The 26,672-nt window shown below is 43.5% G+C and overlaps 3 protein-coding genes across 7 annotated transcripts; all 3 read left to right on the top strand.

Annotated features, from left to right (window-relative positions):
* Positions 1-475: 475 nt before the first annotated feature.
* On the top strand, positions 476-13,248 carry LOC125712032 (olfactory receptor 1-like). 3 transcript variants are annotated; one of them, XM_048981656.1, is made up of 3 exons: positions 476-521; positions 783-837; positions 12,108-13,248. In XM_048981656.1, exon 3 carries the CDS (start codon positions 12,145-12,147, stop codon positions 13,126-13,128), a length of 984 nt encoding a protein of 327 aa, XP_048837613.1. In that variant the 5' UTR covers positions 476-521; positions 783-837; positions 12,108-12,144; the 3' UTR covers positions 13,129-13,248. The 3 variants fall into 3 exon arrangements, with proteins under 3 accessions (XP_048837613.1, XP_048837614.1, XP_048837615.1); XM_048981657.1 differs by lacking the exon at positions 783-837; XM_048981658.1 differs by lacking the exons at positions 476-521; positions 783-837 and adding an exon at positions 10,820-10,876.
* Positions 476-13,267, top strand: LOC125712031 (olfactory receptor 24-like). 3 transcript variants are annotated; one of them, XM_048981654.1, is made up of 3 exons: positions 476-521; positions 783-837; positions 1,268-2,589. In XM_048981654.1, exon 3 carries the CDS (start codon positions 1,305-1,307, stop codon positions 2,286-2,288), a length of 984 nt encoding a protein of 327 aa, XP_048837611.1. In that variant the 5' UTR covers positions 476-521; positions 783-837; positions 1,268-1,304; the 3' UTR covers positions 2,289-2,589. The 3 variants fall into 3 exon arrangements, 2 of the variants coding, with proteins under 2 accessions (XP_048837611.1, XP_048837612.1); XM_048981655.1 differs by lacking the exon at positions 783-837; XR_007383181.1 differs by lacking the exons at positions 476-521; positions 783-837 and adding an exon at positions 13,240-13,267 and having other exon boundaries at positions 851-2,399.
* An 11,987-nt stretch (positions 13,268-25,254) lies between these two features.
* Positions 25,255-26,672, top strand: LOC125712033 (olfactory receptor 1-like). Its single transcript, XM_048981659.1, has one exon. It carries the CDS (start codon positions 25,412-25,414, stop codon positions 26,393-26,395), a length of 984 nt encoding a protein of 327 aa, XP_048837616.1. The 5' UTR covers positions 25,255-25,411; the 3' UTR covers positions 26,396-26,672.

The raw sequence follows: 26,672 nt of genomic DNA on the forward strand, positions 1-26,672 counted from the left end.
ACTTATTCCCTCAGTTCAGGTCAGGACGGGGAGCATGCACTGCTTCAGCCGCACCCAGCACATAGGATCCTAATTGGCAAGCCCCCAGGTAACCCTAACCCTCCAGAAATGGCCGTCCTTCTGCCCCAGCCAGGTGTTACATGGGCATCTCCTTGGCCTGATCCAGATGCCCGGGTCCTCAGCAATGAAGATCCTGTGAGCCGGGTCACCATTCTGGGAATCGTGCCACATGGCTGTAGTGCAGTAACTGACAGCACCCTGATCACATCTAATAAAGGGTTTGTGTATTTAAATTGGCAAATACGAAATACCAAAAAATGTAAATGGCAACAAAGAATAAGGACAAGTCCCTTGATTGTGCCTGTTAGAATCTGGGGGCCAGTGACGTGTATCAGGAGATCCAGTCATCTTTGTTTCCCTGTTTTGTCATCACAGTGGATAATGTATAAAAGTACAACTGATCAACGTTAACCTTAACCTGAAAAAAGAGATTTACAAGTAATATTTGTCTTCGACTTCCAGTGAGTATTATGCACATCATTTTTTTTAAGTATTTAACAATATATTAATTATCAAAAACTTTAAAACATTTAGGCTACAGCCTTTAAAATTTGTGCTGTACTGTAATTTCTATGATAATTAGATTTTTTTTCTAGAAACTTAGCAAGTTACTCTCAAGTTTTTAACAACATATTCATCTATCAAAAACAAAAACAGGTTACAGTTTTTAATACTTGTGCTATACTGTAATTTCTATGATTATAATTAGATTTTTTTTCTAGAGTCATATTGATAGCACATTTATAGTGCTGGAGATCTGCAGCTGCAGTAGTACAGGTAATCTATATTAACCAACCCTGCAAAATATTTACTTATTCATGTATCCTTGCATTCATCTCTTGTAACTGCTTAACCTGTACATGGTTGCAGTACCAGAAAACAAAACATTACTTTAAAATATAGTACTACTACCTTTTTGTTCAAATAAACAAAAGAATAGAAAAAAAATGGCAGTATCGTAATGCAGTTATTAAGTACATATTCACTGGTGTTTTGAGTCTAAAGATCGAGATGATAATCCCCTAGAAGTAGACAAATGTGTTGTGTAACTATTTTTACTCTTCAAAGTTTCTCATCATATATACAGTATATGTTAGTATTCACCCAGGATGTAACCAGGATCCTGTGCCTGGGATACAGTCATGGCAAGCCTGCATTGAACTGGAGAATTGAATTTTCACAAATGTTAACAAGTTTTAATTCCCAGGACTGTGAGGACTGAAGAAGACTGATACAGAGAGAACATGTCTGGGATAATTTACATTAACAATACTGCAAACTCTTTAGTGCGTCCAGATTTTTTCCATATCAGTGGATTTTCTAATTTGCCTCATGCCAAATATTTTTCTTTTTTCCTGTGTTTAGTTTACGCTGTGACTGTATTGGGAAACTCCTTGGTCACATTTATTATTTACATAGACCGTAGTCTACACACCCCAAAGTATATGGCAATTTTTAGTTTAGCTATAGCTGACTTGGGTGAGAGCACAGCTATTTTTCCTAATGTGGTACAAAATGTTATGTTCAGTACACAACAAATTGCCTATGGTGCGTGCTTGGCCAATATGTTTTTTGTATATTTCTTTAACTCCGTTCAATCTGTCATGCTTACTGTTCTAGCATATGACAGGTTTGTTGCAATTTGCTTTCCATTGAGATACCACAGCATTGTCACAAACACAACAATGGGTATTATTGTCACTGTTGGATGGATATTCAATTGTACCTACATGATTGTCGGAATGATTTTCATCATCAAACTGTCCTTCTGTAAATCCACAATGATCGATAGCTATTTCTGTGACCATGGTCCTATATACCGGCTGGCATGTAATGATAATACTCCAAGTAAAGTATTAGCAAAGGTATACATTGTATTACATCTATTTTTACCAATGTCTGTAATTGGTTTATCTTATGCAAGTATTTTGCTGGCGCTGACTAAAATTGCCTCCTGGGAAGGACGTCTAAAGGCTTTAAAGACCTGTTTTTCTCACCTAATATTAGTGTCTGTATTTTATATTCCATTATTGTTCATTTACATAGCTGCACTCTATATCCCAATTGACCCCAGTGCAAGGATAATCAATACGTCACTCTCATATTGTGTTCCTGCCATGCTGAACCCTATTGTATATTCTCTGAACACTGCCGAGATCAAAGAATTTGTAAAAAAAATGTTCAGAAGAAATAGACACAACGACATAGTACCCATCTTTGCTAAGTGATAAAACATTTTTATCATGCTTGCTGATAGTATCCAATTCACTGACATAATGGTTGCTTAAATAGCCTGACTTTCCCCAGGGGAAATTGTAGGAGGGAGAGACTGAAAATTTGTTAACCAGAATTACCTGTAAACCAGAGTCCAATTTAGTACACAAGGATTACTGTAGTCACTTTGCTATATGACCTTTAATTAGCATGTATAAAGATGAGAACAATGAAATTTACACTGTACGTGCAACTCTTGTACAGTTACACCTGTACAACTAATAAACTATTAAAGCATCATAATTTATGGATACTATACTTGAGTCACTTTTAATCTTAGCAAAAATAAAAAGCAAAACATTTTAAGTTAATAAAATATTTTTCTAGCTGAATAAAATGATGATGACTGCAGGATTTTTTTTTCCACAATATTCCCTAGTCTGTTGGTTGTGTGTCTATTGATACACTCTTTGGACAAACATACTTGGACCACTGGTAATTCCACCTACCTGATCAATATGGTGATGGTCCCCCCTTTGCAGCTACAGAAGCTGCCATTCTTCTGGGAAGGCTCTCCACAAGGTTTACAGTTTGTCTGTGGGAATTTTTGCCCATTCATTCAGAAGAGCATTTGTAAGGTCAGGCACTGATGTTGGACATGAAAGCCAGGCTTGCAGTCTCTGTCCAAGTTTATCCAAAAGGTGTTCGATATGCTTGAGGTCAGGCTCCATGCAGGGCAGTCTAGTTCTTCCACACCAAACTCAGCTAATCATGTCTTTATCGACCTTTCATTGTGCACTGGGGCACAGTCAATCCAAACTGTTCCCACGAAGTTGTAAGCATAGAAAAGAACTAAAAGCATAGCAAAAGAGTTCCTTTCACTGGAGCTAAGGGGCCTAGCCAAACCCCAGAAAAACAACCCCATACCATTATCTCTCCTCCACCAAACTTTACAGCTAGAACATTGCAGTCTGGTAGGTAACCGGCAAACCCAGACTCGTCCATCAGACTTCTAGACAGAAAAGTGTGATTCCTCATTTCACAGAACACATTTCCACTGTTCCAGATTCCAGCGTGCTCCATGTTGGACAGGTTCAGTTTCATCTACCTTGATGACATTCTCATTTTTTCACAGACTGAGCCGGACCATTGCTAATAAGTTGTTTGTTAAATTCAAGAAGGGCAAATTTCACAAGCGCACCATTTCCTTTTTGGGTATCATCGTAGAGGAAGTCCAAAATAAAAGTATAGTGTTAGGAAGTGTCATGCCCGGCTCGTCGGCTCCTCGTGTGTGCCACGCCCCCTGATTACCCACGTGTGCTTCCCTGATTGTCTCCAGCATTGTCCAATTTCCATGCTTCATCTTTTCTTACTTAAGTCCTGGTCTGACCTGTTTCCCCTGTCCGTCATTGTAGGTTATTGTGGTATTGGTGTGGTTAATGTCTCCTGCTCCCTGTTCCCTCAAGAAACCCTGAGTTGTGCCCCGATCTCTGCCTGTCAGCCTACTCCTTGCACGCCTATCCGCACGATCACTGCTCTGCTCGCCCCAATCGTAACAGGAAGGCTAACTTTAATGGTATCAGACTGAAACTAGAAACTGTAAACTGGATGGAGTTAAATAGCAAAATGGTTGAAATGACATGGGAATTTTTTAAAAGCACATTGTTGCAAGTGCAAGAGGACTTCATACCTGTTTCCAGCAAAACTAAATCTAGGAAACTACAACCAAGGTGGTTTACTAAGGAAATTAAGAATAAAGTCAAGAGGAAAAGGGCTCTGATCCACAAATGGAAAATAAGTAATGATTTTTTAAAAAAGCAGTAGTATGTAAGTCTACAGGTTGAGTTACAAAATAACATTAGACTCGCTAAGAGGAATGTGGAAAGGAAGATTGCATTGGAGGCTAATGATGACAATAAAAGTTTCTTCCAATATTTTAACTCCAAAAGAGCTCCAAAAGCTGAAATAACTAATCTGCAGGATATTAAGGGCCTTATATTTGAAAATGATATTGATATAATACATGAGTTTAATGATTATTTTACATGGGTGTTCACTGTCACGGGCGGTAGGTACGCGGGTAATGCGCACGGACAGGCGAGTGAGCAGGAAGCAGACAGGCAGGCAGAATAAGCGGTAAACGGGGTTTAATCAAAGGACTTCGGACGGGAAACATCAGACGCCAACTAACATCAATGACAGACGAAGGACTCAGGCAAGACATGAACTCAAATAGACAAGATTGATAAAAACAACAAGACACAGCTGGGTACGATCGGGGAAGCACACGTGGATAATCAGGGGGGCGTGGCACACACGAGGATCGTACGAGCCGGGCATGACATTCACAGTAGAGAACATGAGTAAAACATACAATGTTGCCTATGACCAATATATGCATAACTGAGGGTGATGTGGGATATTATTAGCCAACTTTTGACTTTACTTTTCCAGAAATCCTTATCTGCTGGTGTGGTACCTTCTGATTGGAAGCATACTAATATAATGCCCATATTCAAAAATGCACTTCCAAGTGGAACAGACAGTTTGTCTTAGCACTCTCTATCTATTTTCCCTCCGCGTTTCCTCTCGTAAGCTGGTACCTCGTTTCGTAGGTCCCTTCCCCATGCCCAAGATAATCAACCCAACTGCTGCATCTACTGCCATTCGATGGATCCACCCTACATTTTATGTTTCTCTCCTCAAGCCCCATGTGATCAGTCCCCTGGCCTCTTCTGTGTTGCCTCCTCCTCCTAGGCTGACTGATCGCATTCACTGTTTGTCGCCTGCTGGATGCTTATTGCCGGGGTCGGGTCTTGCAATATTTAATGGACTGGGAGGAGTATGGTCCAGAGGGGCAGGCCTGGGTTCTGTGGAGGTTTATCCTGGACCCTTCTGTCATTGCAGATTTCCATCGCTGGCATCCTGGGGGTCTGGGCCAACTGTCAGGTGGTTGGTCGTTGAGTGGGAGGGGGTTCATATGTCATGGACCACCCCGCAGAATCCCTTTCACAACTGTGACCATTTACTCTGTGTGTCTGGTTTACTTGTTCTCATCTGGTATCATGGCCTGACATGAGACTTTCATGGTTTGTCCTGAGGTTGAGTGTTTTTTCCTGTCTGCCTGCCTGGTTTTCTTGACCCCACTACCACCCCCAGATTCAGAGACAATCTGGGCCCCCCAAACTTTGACGTACATCACCCAACCATCTACCTGCGCACCGACCACCATGTACCTCTCTGACCCCTCTGATCATCGACATACATTGCCCAACCTTTGCCTGCCCACCAACCACTGTGAACCTGTCTGATCCCTCTGATCATCTATGTACATCACCTGACCATCACTTGGTTCCCGACTCCAGCTTTTATCTCTCGATTTGGACTGTGTTGGATTACTCCAGTGTTTACCTCACCACCAATCTCGAGTTTTGCCCTCTCCCAAATAAAGCCTGTTTCTCTTGCTGAATCTGCACAGGGCTCCTCCTTGACACACATTTTTAGTTGGTGCACTGATGTGGAAACATTCACTGCAGTGGCGATACTAGTTCTTGCTTGTTTTAGCTCTAGGTGCCCTGGTGAACACAACCCCATATCACCCCCCCCCCCCAACAAAAAAAACTTTTTATTAAGATGTTAAAATGAGCAGATATAGCAAAAATAAACTAAGACTAGAAAAATTTGTATACAGATACTAATTAAATTAGAAAAAAATAGGAAATCAAGTTTAAATAAATTGCACCAATTTTTTTATCACACAAATCCACAAATAGAATACACTTTCAGTATAAAGAACATAATATCCATCCATCCATCTATCCATTTTCCAAACCGCTTATCCTTTTGGGTCGCGGGGGTCCAGAGCCTATCCCGGAAGCAATGGGCATGAGGCAGGGAACAACCCAGGATGGGGATGCACACCTAGAACATACCATTTATTACACTGAAAAAAACTCAAATAAAATTGCACAACTGCATTTGAAAACCTGACCTTTCTTGCATTCCTTGCTCTAAAGTAATCAATTGCATTATGATATGAAAGCTACCCAGCAATTATATATTTAATAGTGATGATAGAAAGTCCACTAAGCTGCTCCTGGGACACAATGGACCTCAAGCAGGTTTTGATGAGCTTCAGACAAGTTGTTCAGCTCTTTTGCAAGTTCTCTGCCATCCAAATCTGAATGTTCTTTAAAATTCAGCATCATACCAAAACTAGAAAATATCAACATAAAATAAACATATTTTAAATTATCCTACAGCACTGAAAATTGCTAGGACCTAGTCAGTATAACACCGCAGTACTGCAGGGTTCAACTTTAGGACATTCTAATTCACATTAATGATATTGACAACAAGACATACAGTAAACTTTTACGGCAAAGACCGGCTCAGCCTCTGAGGCGCGCCCACGCTGAGTTACGGCAAAGACCGGCTCAGCCTCTGAGGCGCGCCCACGCTGAGTTACGGCAAAGACCGGCTCAGCCTCTGAGGCGCGCACACGCTGAGTTACGGCAAAGACCGGCTCAGCCTCTGAGGCGCGCACACGCTGAGTTACGGCAAAGACCGGCTCAGCCTCTGAGGCGCGCACACGCTGAGTTACGGCAAAGACCGGCTCAGCCTCTGAGGCGCGCCCACGCAGAGTTACGGCAAAGACCGGCTCAGCCTCTGAGGCGCGCCCACGCAGAGTTACGGCAAAGACCGGCTCAGCCTCTGAGGCGCGCACACGCTGAGTTACGGCAAAGACCGGCTCAGCCTCTGAGGCGCGCACACGCTGAGTTACGGCAAAGACCGGCTCAGTCTCTGAGGCGCGCACACGCTGAGTTACGGCAAAGACCGGCTCAGCCTCTGAGGCACGCACACGCAGAGTTATGGCAAAGACCGGCTCAGCCTCTGAGGCGCGCCCACGCTGAGTTATGGCAAAGACCGGCTCAGCCTCTGAGGCGCGCACACGCTGATTTACGGCAAAGACCGGCTCAGCCTCTGAGGCGCGCCCACGCTGAGTTATGGCAAAGACCGGCTCAGCCTCTGAGGCGCGCACACGCTGATTTACGGCAAAGACCGGCTCAGCCTCTGAGGCACGCACACGCAGAGTTATGGCAAAGACCGGCTCAGTCTCTGAGGCGCGCCCACGCTGATTTACGGCAAAGACCGGCTCAGCCTCTGAGGCGCGCCCACGCTGAGTTATGGCAAAGACCGGCTCAGCCTCTGAGGCACGCACACGCAGAGTTATGGCAAAGACCGGCTCAGCCTCTGAGGCGCGCACACGCTGAGTTACGGCAAAGACCGGCTCAGCCTCTGAGGCGCGCACACGCTGAGTTACGGCAAAGACCGGCTCAGCCTCTGAGGCGCGCCCACGCTGAGTTACGGCAAAGACTGACTCAGCCTCTGAGGCGCGCACACAGTGAGTTACAGTATGGCAACACCGACTTAGCCTATGAGGCATTCACAAGCTCAGATACGACAAGTGTCGGCTGAGCCTCTCAAGTGTAATATGAGTCGCTGAGCCCGAACGGTTATCTAGGCTGACATTGTATTAACCCTCTGGGGTCTAGGGGCAGGGGACACACTTTCACTGACTAGGGCATGGTCACACATTTCATTCAATATCATAAACGTAATTCATGGCAAATAAATTATTTCTTATACATTTGTTTTAGCATTACACTCATCAAAACTTTAATGCATACTGTAAATATGTCAGATTAATGTGAAGTTTGTAATTTGACATCAAAGTATAGACATTGCAAATTGCAGTTTGGAGCACTTGCAAAAACATTATAAAGTACATAGTAAGCAATGGTGGCAGTTTGTTTTGATCCCAGATATCTGATCACCAAAGTATTGGCTACATGAAGATGACTAAATGGTGTAGTTACAACATTCAGTTGGATAAATAAATAAGAAAAACCTAACTCACTATTTCTGAGCTCCTCTCATTGAATATGTAGCAACTTTCATGTGTGTGCATGAGCCATTCACACCTGGCCACATCCCCCCCCCCCTTTTATGGCGCTGACAGGGATGTATCTGGATCACGTTTCACCATTGCATTGTTCATAGAATTACCATGCGAATGCGATTTGAATACGTGGAAATACGGCTATTTAGAATAGCGATCTTCAGGTTAGGGTGGCACTACACAACCCCGATGTACAGTAGGTAAAACAAAGAAAGGTGATATGGTTTACTTTTTTGCCTATTTTACCTAATTTTAAAAACTTTAATACTTCCCACAATGGATGTTTTGAAAAGAATACAGATTATGGATTTACACAGCCGAGGAGTAATCTAAATAACAGAAATGTCATGACTAAAACATCATAAAAAGTCTTTAATTAAATTGGAGTCAGATATAATTCAGTTTTACCTAAAAGGGTAAGTAACTTTGCAGGAGCGCTCGGAAGGACCGACACGCATTCCAACCCTTTGGCTGTCCAATTGGATTCCGCCACTGGGCCAGTGGACGGTTGACGGTTCCCTACACTCAAGAATTGTAAGGGAAAATTACACTTCAGATTCTGAGTGAAAAACATTTTTCATTGATGTTTTACCCAGAATTGAGCAGCCTCAATTATAAGCACTATCATGTGATTTGAATTGCACACGTTACCTGCAGACATTAAATCAAAATCAAATCATATCAAATAGGCTTTTATTGTCAATTCCCTATATGTTCAAGGGAATCAAAATTCTGTTTCTCTCTCATCTTTGTAATACAATATATATAAAAAATTATATAAAGTATAAACATATAAGACATAAGATGAATACAATAAAACTAAAATAAGTGTCCAGGTGTGAATGGCTCATGCATACACATGAGAGCTCCAACATATTCAATGGAAGGAGGCCAGAAATAGTGACGTGTTAGGTTTTTCTTTATTCTTCTATTTATCCAACCGAATGTTACAAGGTACTCTTCTCTGCCTCCTCTGCCAGGTCTTTGGTTGCTTTCCGAAGACTTGCTCCACACACGCCCAAATCTCTCAGGAGGTAGACAGCTGATGTCCCCACAAAACCATGGCAGCCAACCTCTACCAGGTAAATAGTGGTTCTCCATCCCACCTCCCTGCACTCTTCGGCAAGGTCTGAATATTTCAGTCTCTTCCACTCCCATGGAGTCACCACATCTGCTTCCCACGGGATGGTTAGCTCAGTGAGGAGAACTGTTTTAGTACTGCTTGACCACAGCACAAAGGGATACCCTGTAGGGACTAAAGAACCTGGCTGAGGTCCAAGTCCAATTTCTGCCATGCTGCTGACTCGCTGGATTTCGACCATTTGATCTTGTTCCTCCAGATTGGAGCCTTCTCCTCAGTGCCTCTTGGCTTTGCCTTTTCGACGGGGGTTTACGTGGGTCTTCCTAGTGCCCGCAGTGCTGGCCTTCCTCTTCCTCTGGGCCTTCCTCCACTTCTCCCTGGCTTTCCCCAGTAACAGTGGGATTCAGTGGGACTCAGACAGTTGGCCAAAGTCAAGCCCTATCTCCCTGAGAGACTGATCCATGCCAACTATAGTAATTCCCAATATGCAGGCCTGGAGCACTCTGGTATTCAGAGATTACAGTTAGTCCAAAATGCGGCTGCTCAGCTCCTTTCAGGGCCAAAAAAGTAAGAGCACTGTGATAGCCTGCTCGTCCAATCCTCCTGTGTGCCACACCCCCTCATTCACCACGTGTGCAATCCCGATTGTGGCCAGCTGTTTCCTGTGATTTCGATTTGTCCTGTGTATTTAAGTTCAGTCTGTCTCCCTAGATCTGTCATTGAAGTCTTACTGTGTAGCGTTGCCGTGCGTTACCTGTTTCATGTCCCTGCTCCCGTTCCCCGTTAAATCCCGTATTCCCCAGACCTACGCCTCCTTCTCCTGCTTCCCCCTCTCGAACACTGCTACTGATTGTGACGAGCACATTACCCCAGTTTTGTCCCCCCTCCACTGGCTTCCTGTCTCTTTTAGAATTGATTTAAAGATTTTATTGCTTGTTTTTAAGGCATTAAATGGGCTCACCCCTTCTTATTTATCTGACCTTTTGAGTATCCACAGCCCAGGTTTGGTGCCAAGGTCTTCTAATCAGATGATTCTGGACATTCCCAGGACAAGGCTCAAAAATAGAGGGGATCGGGCCTTTTCAGCTGTAGGCCCTGTCCTGTGGAACCATCTACCTCAGAACATCAGAGACTTTCAAGTCCTTACTTAAAACCCACCTGTTTCCTCTGGCTTGTAGTTTGAGTTGAACCCAGACATCTCAGTGCAGCATTATTGTACCTTATTTTATTTTTATCTTATTTTAGTGTAGTTCTTTGTCTCTATTGTTCCTTGTTTTATTGCTGGCTGTACCTGTGAAGCACTTTGGTCAACTATAGTGGTTTTAAAATACAAATACAGTTGAAGCTGAAGTTGAAAGAATATGTGCTAAAGACAATCCCTTGATTGTGGCATCTGGGGGCCAGTGACGTGAGTCAGGAGATCCAGTCATCTTTGTTTCCCTGTTTTTTCATCACAGAGGATAATGTATAAAAGGACACCTGATCAACGTTAACCTTAACCTGTAAAGAAGAGCTTTGAAGGGAGATTTACAAGTAATATTTGTTGTCTTCGACTTCCAGTGAGTATTTTGCATATCATTCATTTTACTCTCAAGTTTTTAACAACATATTAATCTATCAAAAACTTTTAAACAGATAGGTTACAGTCTTTAATACTTGTGCTATACTGTAATTTATATGATTATAATTAGATTTTTTTCTAGAGTCATATTGATAGCACATTCATAGTGCTGGAGATCTGCAGCTGAAGTAGTACAAGTAATCTATATTAACCAACCCTGCAAAACATTTACTTATTCAGGTATCCTTGCAGGGAGGCGACATGGTGGTGCAGTGGTTAGCACTGTTGCCTCACACCTCTGGGACCTGGGTTCGAGTCTCTGCCTGGGTTACATGTGTGTGGAGTTTGCATGTTCTCCCCATGTCGTCGAGGGGTTTCCTCCGGGTACTCCGGTTTCCCCCCACAGTCCAAAAACATGCTGAGGCTAATTGGAGTCGCTAAATTGTCTGTACTGTAGGTGTGCATGTGAGAGTGAATAGTGTATGAGTGTGCCCTGCGATAGGCTGGCCCCCCATCCTGGGTTGTTACCTGCCTCGTGCCCATTGCTTCCAGGATAGGCTCCGGACACCCGCGACCCAAAAGGATAAGTGGTTTGGAAAATGGATAGATGGATGTATCCTTGCATTCATCTCCTGTACAGTAATGGCTTAACCTGTACATGGTTGCATTGCCAGAAAACAAAATATTACTTTAATATATAACCCTACTACTTTTGTGTTCCAATAAACAAAATAATTTAGCGGGGTACACTGTACATACGGGATAAGCATGCAATGCAAACTCTATATATACAGAGCAGGGGCAGGACTCAAACTCGCAACTCTGGCCAACATGACATCCGTAATTATTGTCAGGTTATTTCCATGTCATTAACATATCCATTAATACACCCAGTAAAAACTAAGTTATTATGCAATGTTTTATACAGTAAAGGGAAACACTGTCTTAAGTATATCAGTACTTTTAGAAAAAAGACCACCCATATTAAAATTTAATTGTATCTATGTAATATTTGTGTATTTTTCATTTGTCTGAGTGCCACCAAGCAAGTATGAGTTTCATGCAAACATAACAAAAGCCAGAACTGAATTGAGCTCAGAACTGAATTGAAATCTTAGCATTTAGCCAGGATGCACCCAGGATCTCGTGCCTGGGATACAATTGTGGAAGGCCTGCATTGGAACTGGAGAATTGAATTTTCAGAAATGTTAACAAGTTTTAATTCCCAGGACTGTGAGGACTGAAGAAGACTGATACAGAGAGAACATGTCTGGGATAATTTACATTAACAATACTGCAAACTCTTTAGTGCGTCCAGATTTTTTCCATATCAGTGGATTTTCTAATTTGCCTCATGCCAAATATTTTTTTTTTTTCCTGTGTTTAGTTTACGCTGTGACTGTATTGGGAAACTCCTTGGTCACATTTATTATTTACATAGACCGTAGTCTACACACCCCAAAGTATATGGCAATTTTTAGTTTAGCTATAGCTGACTTGGGTGAGAGCACAGCTATTTTTCCTAACGTGGTACAAAATGTTATGTTCAATACACAAGAAATTGCCTATGGTGCGTGCTTGGCCAATATGTTTTTTGTATATTTCTTTAACTCCGTTCAATCTCTCATGCTTACTGTTCTAGCATATGACAGGTTTGTTGCAATTTGCTTTCCATTGAGATACCACAGCATTGTCACAAACACAACAATGGGTATTATTGTCACTGTTGGATGGATATTCAATTTTACCTACATGATTGTCGGAATGATTTTCATCATCAAACTATCCTTCTGTAAATCCACAGTGATTGAAAGCTATTTCTGTGACCATGGTCCTATATACCGGCTGGCATGTAATGATAATACTCCAAGTACAGTATTAGCAAAGGTATACATTGTATTACATCTATTTTTACCAATGTCTGTGATTAGTTTGTCTTATGCATGCATTTTGCTGGCGCTGACTAAAATTGCCTCCTGGGAAGGACGTCTAAAGGCTTTAAAGACCTGTTTTTCTCACCTAATATTAGTGTCTGTATTTTATATTCCATTATTGTGCATGTACATAGCTGGAATCTATATCCCAATTGACTCCAGTGCAAGGATAATCAACACATCACTCTCATATTGTGTTCCTGCCATGCTGAACCCTATTGTATATTCTCTGAACACTGCCGAGATCAAAGAATTTGTAAAAAAAATGTTCAGAAGAAATAGACGTATGGGCATAGTACCCACCTTTGCAAAGTGATAAAACATTTTTGTCATACTTGCTGATAGTATCCAATTCACTGACATAATGGTTGCTTAAATAGCCTGACTTTCCCCAGGGGAAATTGTAGGAGGGAGAGACTGAAAACAGAAGGAAATTTGTTAACTAGAATTACCTGTAAACCAGAGTCCAATTTAGTACACAAGGATTACTGTAGTCACTTTGCTATATGACCTTTAATTAGCATGTATAAAGATGAGAACAATGAAATTTACACTGTACGTGCAACTCTTGTACAGTTACACCTATACAACTATTAAACTATTAAAGCATCATAATTTATTGATACTATACTTGAGTCACTTTTAATCTTAGCAAAAATAAAAAACAAAACATTTTAAGTTAATAAAATATTTTTCTAGCTGAATAAAATGATGATGACTGCAGGATTTTTTTTTCACAATATTCCCTAGTCTGTTGGTTATGTGTCTATTGATACACTCTTTCGACAAACATACTTGGACCACTGGTAATTCCACCTACCTGACTTTTCTGACATCCCATTCCAAATCCATAGGCATCAATATGGTGCCATTATCCCTCCTCCACCAAACTTTACAGCTAGAACATTGCAGTCTGGTAGGTAACCGGCAAACCCAGACTCGTCCATCAGACTTCTAGACAGAAAAGTGTGATTCCTCATTTCACAGAACACATTTCCACTGTTCCAGATTCCAGCGTGCTCCATGTTTGACAGGTTCAGTTTCATCTACCTTGATGACATTCTCATTTTTTCACAAAATGAGCCGGACCATTGCTAATAAGTTGTTTGTTAAATTCAAGAAGGGCAAATTTCACAAGCGCACCATTTCCTTATTGGGTATCATCGTAGTGGAAGTCCAAAATAAAAGTATACAGTGTTAGGAAGTGTCATGCCCGGCTCGTCGGCTCCTCGTGTGTGCCACGCCCCCTGATTACCCACGTGTGCTTCCCTGATTGTCTCCAGCGTTGTCCAATTTCCATGCTTCATCTTTTCTTACTTAAGTCCTGGTCTGACCTGTTTCCCCTGTCCGTCATTGTAGGTTATTGTGGTATTGGTGTAGTTAATGTCTCCTGCTCCCCGTTCCCTCAATAAACCCCGAGTTGTGCCCCGATCTCTGCCTGTCAGCCTACTCCTTGCACGCCTGCCCGCACGATCGCTGCTCTGCTCGTCCCGATCGTAACAGGAAGGCTAACTTTAATGGTATCAGACTGAAACTAGAAACTGTAAACTGGATGGAGTTAAATAGCAAAATGGTTGAAATGACATGGGAATTTTTTAAAAGCACATTGTTGCAAGTGCAAGAGGACTTCATACCTGTTTCCAGCAAAACTAAATCTAGGAAACTACAACCAAGGTGGTTTACTAAGGAAATTAAGAATAAAGTCAGGAGGAAAAGGGCTCTGATCCACAAATGGAAAATAAGTAATAATTTTAAAAAAAGCAGGAGTATGTAAGTCTACAGGTGGAGTTACAAAATAACATTAGACTCGCTAAGAGGAATGTGGAAAGGAAGATTGCATTGGAGGCTAATGATGACAATAAAAGTTTCTTCCAATATTTTAACTCCAAAAGAGCTCTAAAAGCTGAAATAACTAATCTGCAGGATATTAAGGGCCTTATACTTGAAAATGATATTGATATAATACATGAGTTTAATGATTATTATACACGGGTGTTCACTGCCACAGACTTCGGACGGGAAACATCAGACGCCAACTAACATCAATGACAGACGAAGGACTCAGGCAAGACATGGACTCAAATAGACAAGATTGATCAAAACAACAAGACACAGCTGGGTACGATTGGGGAAGCACGCGTTGATAATCAGGGGGGCGTGGCACACACGAGGATCGTACGAGCCAGGCATGACATTCACAGTAGAGAACATGAGTAACAAATACAATGTTGCCTATGACCAATATATGCGTAACTGAGGGTGATGTGGGATATTATTAGCCAACCTTTGACTTTACTTTTCCAGAAATCCTTATCTGCTGGTGTGGTACCTTCTACTTGGAAGCATACTAATATAATGCCCATATTCAAAAATGCACTTCCAAGTGGATCAGACAGTTTGTCTTAGCACTCTCTATCTATTTTCCCTCCGCGTTTCCTCTCGTAAGCTGGTACCTCGTTTCATAGATCCCTTCCCCATGCCCAAGATAATCAGCCCCACTGCTGCATCTACCGGCATTCGATGGATCCACCCTACATTTTATGTTTCTCTCCTCAAGCCCCATGTGATTAGTCCCCTGGCGTCTTCTGTGTTGCCTCCTCCTCCTTCTCCTAGACTGACTGACCGCATTCACTGTTTGTTGTCTGCTGGATGCTTATTGCTGGGGTCGGGTCTTGCAGTATTTAATGGACTGGGAGGAGTATGGTCCAGAGGGGCAGGCCTGGGTTCTGTGGAGGTTTATCCTGGACCCTTCTGTCATTGCAGATTTCCATCGCTGGCATCCTGGGGGTCTGGGCCAACTGTCAGGTGGTTGGTCGTTGAGTGGGAGGGGGTTCATATGTCATGGACCACCCCGCAGAATCCCTTTCACAACTGTGACCATTTACTCTGTGTGTCTGGTTTACTTGTTCTCATCTTGTTCTCGCCTGACATGAGACTTTCATGGTTTGTCCTGAGGTTGAGTGTTTTTTCCTGTCTGCCTGCCTGGTTTTCTTGACCCCACTTCCATCCCCAGATTCAGAGACAATCTGGGCCCCCCAAACTTTGACGTACATCACCCAACCATTACCTGCGCACCGACCACCATGTACCTCTCTGACCCCTCTGATCATCGACATACATTGCCCAACCTTTGCCTGCCCACCAACCACTGTGAACCTGTCTGATCCCTCTGATCGTCTATGTACATCACCTGACCATCACTTGGTTCCCGACTCCAGCTTTTATCTCTCGATTTGGACTGTGTTGGATTACTCCAGTGTTTACCTCACCACCAATCTCGAGTTTTGCCCTCCCCCAAATAAAGCCTGTTTCTCTTGCTGAATCTGCACAGGGCTCCTCCTTGACATACATTTTTAGTTGGTGCACCGATGTGGAAACATTCACTGCAGTGGCGATACTAGTTCTTGCTTGTTTTAGCTCTAGGTGCCCTGGTGAACACAACCCCATATCACCCCCCCCCCCCCAACAAAAAAAACTTTTTATTAAGATGTTAAAATGAGCAGATATAGCAAAAATAAACTAAGACTAGAAAAATTTGTATACAGATACTAATTAAATTAGAAAAAAATAGGAAATCAAGTTTAAATAAATTGCACCAATTTTTTTATCACACAAATCCACAAATAGAACACACTTTCAGTATAAAGAACATAATATCCATCCATCCATCTATCCATTTTCCAAACCGCTTATCCTTTTGGGTCGCGGGGGTCCAGAGCCTATCCCGGAAGCAATGGGCACGAGGCAGGGAACAACCCAGGATGGGGATGCACACCTAGAACATACCATTTATTACACTGAAAAAAACACAAATAAAATTGCACAACTGCATTTGAAAACCTGACCTTTCTTGCATTCCTTGCTCTAAAGTAATCAATTGCATTATGATATGAAAGCTACCCAGCAATTATATATTTAATAGTGATGATAGAAAGTCCACTAAGCTGCTCCTGGGACACAGTGGACCTCAAGCAGGTTTTGATGAGCTTCAGACAAGTTGTTCAGCTCTTTTGCAAGTTCTCTGCCATCCAAATCTGAATGTTCTTTAAAATTCAGCATCATACTAAAACTAGAAAATATCAACATAAAATAAACATATTTTAAATTATCCTACAGCACTGAAAATTGCCCTTAGCCTGAGGTTAGGACCTAGTCAGTATAACACCACAGTACTGCAGGGTTCAACTTTATCCATCCATCCATTTTCCAAACCGCTTATCCTATTGGGTCGCGGGGGGTCCGGAGCCTATCCCGGAATCAATGGGCACGAGGCAGGGAACAACCCAGGATGGGGGGCCAGCCCATCGCAGGGCACACTCACACACCATTCACTCACACATGCACACCTACGGGCAATTCAGCAACTCCAATTAGCCTCAGCATGTTTTTGGACTGTGGGGGGAAACCGGAGTACCCGGAGGAAACCCCACGACGACATGGGGAGAACATGCAAACTCCGCACACATGTGACCCAGGCGGAGACTCAAACCCGGGTCCCAGAGGTGTGAGGCGACAGTGCTAACCACTGCACCACCATGCCGCCCCCTGGGTTCAACTTTAGGACATTCTAATTCTCATTAATGATATTGACACCAAGACATACAGTAAACTAGTTACATTTTCGGACAAAACCAAGGTGGATGGTGTAGCAGATATTGAACTAGCAGCACAGAGGCTACAACAGGATCTTGACTTAATTAGTGACTGGACTGATATTTGGCAGACGAAATTTAATTTACTTATACAGAGAGCAGAAATATAAAGTACAGATATTTTATGGGTTTCACTGAAATAAAGGTAGCTGGTTATGAGAAAGACCTCGGTGTGTTTGTTGATGCTTCAATGTCCCACTCTCACCAGTGTGGGGAAGCAATAAAATGAGCAATAGCATGTTGTGTGTGCAGATATGTGCAGTTTAGGTCAAGGGAGGTGATGCTAAGATTATACAATTCCATAGTAAGACCCCACCTAGAATATTTTGTGCAGGTTTGGTCACCTTACCTTAAAAACAACATTGCTGCCTTAGAAAGGATTCAACGTACCTCTGAGGCATGCTTAGATACGGTGAAAACCGGCTAAGCTTCTGAGGCGTGCACAAGCTTAGATACGGCAAAGACCAGCTCAGCCTCTGAGGCGCGCACACACTGAGTTATGGCAAAGACTGACTCAGTCTCTGAGGCGCGCCCACACTGAGTTATGGCAAAGACCGGCTCAGTCTCTGAGGCGCGCACACAGTGAGTTATGGCAAAGACCGGCTCAGCCTCTGAGGCGCGCACACAGTGAGTTATGGCAAAGACCGGCTCATCCTCTGAGGCGCGCACACGCTGAGTTACGGCAAAGACCGGCTCAGTCTCTGAGGCGTACACACAGAGTTATGGCAAAGACCGGCTAAGCCTCTGAGGCGCGCACACAGTGAGTTATGGCAAAGACCGGCTCATCCTCTGAGGCGCGCACACGCTGAGTTACGGCAAAGACCGGCTCAGTCTCTGAGGCGTACACACAGAGAGTTACGGCAAAGTCCGGCTCAGCCTCTGATGCGCGCACACGCTGAGTTACGGCAAAGACCGGCTCAGCCTCTGAGGCGCGCACACGCTGAGTTACGGCAAAGACCGGCTCAGCCTCTGAGGCGCGCACACGCTGAGTTACGGCAAAGACCGGCTCAGTCTCTGAGGCGCGCACACGCTGAGTTACGGCAAAGACCGGCTCAGTCTCTGAGGCGTACACACAGAGAGTTATGGCAAAGTCTGGCTCAGCCTCTGAGGCGCGCACACGCTGAGTTACGGCAAAGACCGGCTCAGCCTCTGAGGCGCGCACACGCTGAGTTACGGCAAAGACCGGCTCAGCCTCTGAGGCGCGCACACGCTGAGTTACGGCAAAGACCGGCTCAGCCTCTGAGGCGCGCACACGCTGAGTTACGGCAAAGACCGGCTCAGCCTCTGAGGCGCGCACACGCTGAGTTACGGCAAAGACCGGCTCAGCCTCTGAGGCGCGCACACGCTGAGTTACGGCAAAGACCGGCTCAGTCTCTGAGGCGCGCACACGCTGAGTTACGGCAAAGACCGGCTCAGCCTCTGAGGCGCGCACACGCTGAGTTACGGCAAAGACTGGCTCAGTCTCTGAGGCGCGCACACGCTGAGTTATGGCAAAGACCGGCTCAGCCTCTGAGGCGCACACACGCTGAGTTACGGCAAAGACCGGATCAGCCTCTGAGGCACGCACACAGTGAGTTACGGCAAAGACTGGCTCAGTCTCTGAGGCGCGCACACAGTGAGTTATGGCAAAGACCGGCTCAGCCTCTGAGGCGCGCACACAGTGAGTTACGGCAAAGACTGGCTCAACCTCTGAGGCGCGCACACAGTGAGTTACGGCAAAGACTGGCTCAGCCTCTGAGGCGCGCACACAGTGAGTTATGGCAAAGACCGGCTCAGCCTCTGAGGCGCGCACACAGTGAGTTACGGCAAAGACTGGCTCAACCTCTGAGGCGCGCACACAGTGAGTTACGGCAAAGACTGGCTCAGTCTCTGAGGCGCGCACACAGTGAGTTACGGCAAAGACTGGCTCAGCCTCTGAGGCGCGCACACAGTGAGTTATGGCAAAGACCGGCTCAGCCTCTGAGGCGCGCACACGCAGAGTTACGGCAAAGACCGGATCATCCTCTGAGGCGCGCACACGCTGAGTTATGGCAAAGACCGGCTCAGCCTCTGAGGCGCGCACACAGTGAGTTATGGCAAAGACCGGCTCATCCTCTGAGGCGCGCACACGCTTTGTTACGGCAAAGACCGGCTCAGTCTCTGAGGCGTACACACAGAGTTATGGCAAAGACCGGCTAAGCCTCTGAGGCGCGCACACAGTGAGTTACGGCAAAGACCGGCTCAGCCTCTGAGGCGCGCACACACTGAGTTACGGCAAAGTCCGGCTCAGCCTCTGAGGCGCGCGCACGGTGAGTTACAGTATGGCAACACCGGCTTAGCTTCTGAGGCATTCACAAGCTCAGATACGGCAAGTGTCGGCTGAGCCTCTCAAGTGTAATATGAGTCGCTGAGCCCGAACGGTTATCTAGGCTGACATTGTATTAACCCTCTGGGGTCTAGGGGCAGGGGACACACTTTCACTGACTAGGGCATGGTCACACATTTCGTTCAATATCATAAACGTAATTCATGGCAAATAAATTATTTCTTATACATTTGTTTTAGCATTACACTCCTCAAAACTTTAATGCATACTGTAAATATGTCAGATTAATGTGAAGTTTGTAATTTGACATCAAAGTATAGATATTGCAAATTGCAGTTTGGAGCACTTGCAAAAACATTATAAAGTACATAGTAAGCAATGGTGGCAGTTTGTTTTGATCCCAGATATATGATCACCAAAGTATTGGCTACATGAAGATGACTAAATGGTGTAGTTACAACATTCAGTTGGATAAATAAATAAGAAAAACCTAACTCACTATTTCTGAGCTCCTCTCATTGAATATGTTGCAACATTCATGTGTGTGCATGAGCCATTCACACCTGGCCACATCCCCCCCCCCCCTTTTATGGCGCTGACAGGGATGTATCTGGATCACGTTTCACCATTGCATTGTTCATAGAATTACCATGCGAATGCGATTTGAATACGTGGAAATACGGCTATTTAGAATAGCGATCTTCAGGTTAGGGTGGCACTACACAACCCCGATGTACAGTAGGTAAAACAAAGAAAGGTGATATGGTTTACTTTTTTGCCTATTTTACCTAATTTTAAAAACTTTAATACTTCCCACAATGGATGTTTTGAAAAGAATACAGATTATGGATTTACACAGCCGAGGAGTAATCTAAATAACAGAAATGTCATGACTAAAACATCATAAAAAGTCTTTAATTAAATTGGAGTCAGATATAATTCAGTTTTACCTAAAAGGGTAAGTAACTTTGCAGGAGCGCTCGGAAGGACCGACACGCATTCCAACCCTTTGGCTGTCCAATTGGATTCCGCCACTGGGCCAGTGGACGGTTGACGGTTCCCTACACTCAAGAATTGTAAGGGAAAATTACACTTCAGATTCTGAGTGAAAAACATTTTTCATTGATGTTTTACCCAGAATTGAGCAGCCTCAATTATAAGCACTATCATGTGATTTGAATTGCACACGTTACCTGCAGACATTAAATCAAAATCAAATCATATCAAATAGGCTTTTATTGTCAATTCCCTATATGTTCAAGGGAATCAAAATTCTGTTTCTCTCTCGTCTTTGTAATACAATATATATAAAAAATTATATAAAGTATAAACATATAAGACATAAGATGAATACAATAAAACTAAAATAAGTGTCCAGGTGTGAATGGCTCATGCATACACATGAGAGCTCCAACATATTCAATGGAAGGAGGCCAGAAATAGTGACATGAGTTAGGTTTTTCTTTATTCTTCTATTTATCCAACCGAATGTTACAAGGTACTCTTCTCTGCCTCCTCTGCCAGGTCTTTGGTTGCTTTCCGAAGACTTGCTCCACACACGCCCAAATCTCTCAGGAGGTAGACAGCTGATGTCCCCACAAAACCATGGCAGCCAACCTCTACCAGGTAAATAGTGGTTCTCCATCCCACCTCCCTGCACTCTTCGGCAAGGTCTGAATATTTCAGTCTCTTCCACTCCCATGGAGTCACCACATCTGCTTCCCACGGGATGGTTAGCTCAGTGAGGAGAACTGTTTTAGTACTGCTTGACCACAGCACAAAGGGATCTCAGTGGGGAACTGAAGCTTCCTGCCTAAGTCGAATCTCATATTGCAGCCCTGGATCATGAGAGGCTCATGGAACAGTATTTACACCGCCCTCCCCTTCATGAATAAACCAGATGTGCCAGTCCGCTGGTGGAGGGTGCCCTCTGCTTGCTTCCTACCTCTGCCCCTCTAAGACCTCTGCCAGCTTTCGCAGGACCTGGTCGTGCCACCATCTGTAGCGGCTTTGGGAGAGTGTTGTCTTATAGCCTGACAAGATGTTGTGGAGTCCTGCGCTCCTGGTGTTACAAAGAGGGCAGTATTCCTTCTTGCCCAGCCACAGTTCTAGATTCCATGGGCAGGGGAGCGAATCATACGTGGCTCTTACCAGAAAGCTAAGCCTTGCCTGCGGGATCTTCCAAAGGTTTGCCACGCTGATGGTTTTACTGATCACACCCTTCCATGTCATCCAGTCCCCCTGGCGCCCCTGAGCAACAGACTTGATCTTGAGACGTTCGTTCTCCATATTTGTCACCTCTGCTACAACCAGTTCCTTCCTCTCTTTCCTAGTTGCCTTGAACCAGAACTTTGGGGCCTTTCTGTAGCTCTTCCTGTCTGCACTCTGACGACGATTTCTTTGTGCTGCAGCCTGCTTATTGCCTTGTTGATTTCAGCCTGGGCTTCCCACCTCTGGCCAGTACAGATCTGGACATTGGCAACCCTCACAGCCTGGTCGGTAAACTCTTTCATCTCAAGCACCAGCCTGGTCTTGTCCTGCATGTAGCCTAACATGATTGACTGCAAGGACAGTGACCAATCTTCAACAGGCATCACGGCAGACCCAGCCGTTCCCGGATAAAAGTGTTGGCTTTCCCATCCAACTTGCTTTCCATGGATACTGGGATCTCGCTTAGCTTTAGCAGCCACATTATCCTGTGGTATAGTGTGGCATGGTAACACCAGTCCTTGAGTTTTCCTGGGAGCTGGGATTGGTCAATCATTAAGAGGCCATCTATTAGTTGGTGCATCACGGCTTTTCCTGCTTGCTTGTCTGAGAGCCCTGCTGTATAATGTCTCCCCAGACTTTTGATGGGATGATCAGCAAGCAAGGGGATCTTCTCCCCACTGACAGTAAAGATGGTATGATCACTTTTTACCCTCTTCCAGAGAGAGAGAGGCTTCAAGATTTGACAGGTTTAATTTTAATTCTTGCCCAGGACATCAGCTTGTCTTCAGCAGCCTTGAAGTGCATGGTGCTGTTAGTAGAAGGCTAGTGATACAATCCATAAAGGCTCTCAGGGGAGGAAGTTTCTGACCTGATGGCAGTCTGATTCCTCCCACCATCTGCCTTGCCCCGAGAGAATTATTTCAAACACAGCCACAGAGAGAATGGGGGATACTGAACACCTCATTGCAATGCCTAATTCCAGCTGCTGTAAAATCCTGGAGAGAGAAGGCTAATTGCAGGTCACTGAAGTATCTTTTAATGATGGTCCTTATGCTGTATGGCATATGGAAAAACTCAATGGCTTGGTCAATAAGCTGGTGGGGCTCTCCACCATGCCTCTGGGATGGTAAGCTTTTTCCATACTGATCACATTAGGCTCCACAACTGAGACCAGAGGCTGATGCAGATCTAGCCTTTCTCACTGCCTCTTGGACTTCACTGAACTTTGGGGGGAGAACGTTGAACTTGCTCGTCGGTGGATCTAGATGAGGTAGGAAGCCTGGTGGGCCTAAGGGCTCATTCCTCATAAGGTCGTTATACTGTTACCTAATGTGCTCCTCTCTAGAGACCTTCCATAATTTTGGCTCTTTCAGCAGCTGCCTGGCAAACCTGAAGGGGTTCTTGAAGTTGTTAGCTCGCTTCATCTCTTTCCTCTTTCACCTCCTTCGGATGCGCTCTGCCTTCCACAGGTGGACCCCCCTTTAGACCCCCTCTCTCTGCCTGATTTGCTTTCCTCCAGCACTTGCGTTTTGCCGCCATTACTGTATTAGCTGCTTAATTTCTCTGTCTTGTCTCCCCTTATTCCTTGGCATGGTGAACTTCTTGCTGATGATTACTCCAAATCTGTGTTTGCATTCATGGTAGAGACAAGGCTCAAAAATAGAGGGGATCGGGCCTTTTCAGCTGTAGGCCCTGTCCTGTGGAACCATCTACCTCAGAACATCAGAGACTTTCAAGTCCTTACTTAAAACCCACCTGTTTCCTCTGGCTTGTAGTTTGAGTTGAACCCAGACATCTCAGTGCAGCATTATTGTACCTTATTTTATTTTTATCTTATTTTAGTGTAGTTGTTTGTCTCTATTGTTCTTTGTTTTATTGCTGGCTGTACCTGTGAAGCACTTTGGTCAACTATAGTGGTTTTAAAATACAAATACAGTTGAAGCTGAAGTTGAAAGAATATGTGCTAAAGACAATCCCTTGATTGTGGCATCTGGGGGCCAGTGACGTGAGTCAGGAGATCCAGTCATCTTTGTTTCCCTGTTTTTTCATCACAGAGGATAATGTATAAAAGGACACCTGATCAACGTTAACCTTAACCTGTAAAGAAGAGCTTTGAAGGGAGATTTACAAGTAATATTTTTTGTCTTCAACTTCCAGTGAGTATTTTGCATGTCATTCTTTTTACTCTCAAGTTTTTAACAGCATATTAATCTATGAAAAACTTTTAAACAGATAGGTTACAGTCTTTAATACTTGTGCTATACTGTAATTTCTATGATTATAATTAGATTTTTTTTGTAGAGTCATATTGATAGCACATTCATAGTGCTGGAGATCTGCAGCTGAAGTAGTACAAGTAATCTATATTAACCAACCCTGCAAAACATTTACTTATTCAGGTATCCTTGCAGGGAGGCGGCATGGTGGTGCAGTGGTTAGCACTGTTGCCTCACACCTCTGGGACCCGGGTTTGAGTCTCCGCCTGGGTTACATGTGTGTGGAGTTTGCATGTTCTCCCCATGTCGTCGAGGGGTTTCCTCCGGGTACTCCGGTTTCCCCCCACAGTCCAAAAACATGCTGAGGCTAATTGGAGTTGCTAAATTGTCTGTACTGTAGGTGTGCATGTGAGAGTGAATAGTGTGTGAGTGTGCCCTGCGATAGGCTGGCCCCCCATCCTGGGCTGTTACCTGCCTCGTGCCCATTGCTTCCAGGACAGGCTCCAGACCCCCGCGACCCAAAAGGATAAGTGGTTTGGAAAATGGATAGATGGATGTATCCTTGCATTCATCTCCTGTACAGTAACGGCTTAACCTGTACATGGTTGCATTGCCAGAAAACAAAATATTACTTTAATATATAATTTTTATTTATTGTGTTCAAATAAACAAAATAATTTAGCGGGGTACACTGTACATACGGGATAAGCATGCAATGCAAACTCCATATATACAGAGCAGGGGCAGGACTCAAACTCGCAACTCTGGCCAACATGACATCCGTAATTATTGTCAGGTTATTTCCATGTCATTAACATATCCATTAATACACCCAGTAAAAACTAAGTTATTATGCAATTTTTTATACAGTAAAGGGAAACACTGTCTTAAGTATATCAGTACTTTTAGAAAAAACACCACCCATATTAAAATTTAATTGTATCTATGTAATATTTGTGTATTTTTCATGTGTCTGAGTGCCACCAAGCAAGTATGAGTTTCATGCAAACATAACAAAACCATAATAACTAACTAATAATTAAGCCAGAACTGAATTGAAATCTTAGCATTTAGCCAGGATGCACCCAGGATCTCGTGCCTGGGATACAATTGTGGAAGGCCTGCATTGGAACTGGAGAATTGAATTTTCAGAAATGTTAACAAGTTTTAATTCCCAGGACTGTGAGGACTGAAGAAGACTGATACAGAGAGAACATGTCTGGGATAATTTACATTAACAATACTGCAAACTCTTTAGTGCGTCCAGATTTTTTCCATATCAGTGGATTTTCTAATTTGCCTCATGCCAAATATTTTTTTTTTTTCCTGTGTTTAGTTTATGCTGTGACTGTATTGGGAAACTCCTTGGTCACATTTATTATTTACATAGACCATAGTCTACACACCCCAAAGTATATGGCAATTTTTAGTTTAGCTATAGCTGACTTGGGTGAGAGCACAGCTATTTTTCCTAACGTGGTACAAAATGTTATGTTCAATACACAACAAATTGCCTATGGTGCGTGCTTGGCCAATATGTTTTTTGTATATTTCTTTAACTCTGTTCAGTCTGTCATGCTTACTGTTCTAGCATATGACAGGTTTGTTGCAATTTGTTTTCCATTGAGATACCACAGCATTGTCACAAAAACATCAATAGGTATTATTGTCACTGTTGGATGGATATTCAATTGTACCTACATGATTGTCGGAGTGATTTTCATCACCAAACTGTCCTTCTGTAAATCCACAGTGATTGAAAGCTATTTCTGTGACCATGGACCTATATTCCGACTGGCATGTAATGATAATACTCCAAGTATAACATTAGTAAAGTTATACATTGTTTTACATTTAATTTTACCAATGTCTGTAATTAGTTTGTCTTATGCATGCATTTTGCTGGCGCTGACTAAAATTGCCTCCTGGGAAGGACGTCTAAAGGCTTTAAAGACCTGTTTTTCTCACCTAATATTAGTGTCTGTATTTTATATTCCATTATTGTGCATGTACATAGCTGGAATCTATATCCCAATTGACTCCAGTGCAAGAATAATCAACACATCACTCTCATATTGTGTTCCTGCCATGCTGAACCCTATTGTATATTCTCTGAACACTGCTGAGATCAAAGAATTTGTAAAAAAAATGTTCAGAAGAAATAGACATAAGGGCATAGTACCCACCTTTGCAAAGTGACAAAACATTTTTGTTATGCTTGCTGATAGTATCCAATTCACTGACATAATGGTTGCTTAAATAGCCTGACTTTCCCCAGGGGAAATTGTAGGAGGGAGAGACTGAAAACAGAAGGAAATTTGTTAACCAGAATTACCTGTTAACCAGAGTCCAGTTTAGTACACAAGGATTACTGTAGTAACTTTGTGATATGATCTTTAATTAGCATGTATAAAGATGTGAACAATGAAACCTATACTGTACGTGCAACTATTGTATTATTACACCTATACAACTA

This window comes from Brienomyrus brachyistius, chromosome 17 (genome assembly GCF_023856365.1).
Source record: "Brienomyrus brachyistius isolate T26 chromosome 17, BBRACH_0.4, whole genome shotgun sequence".
Classification (NCBI taxonomy): domain Eukaryota; kingdom Metazoa; phylum Chordata; class Actinopteri; order Osteoglossiformes; family Mormyridae; genus Brienomyrus; species Brienomyrus brachyistius.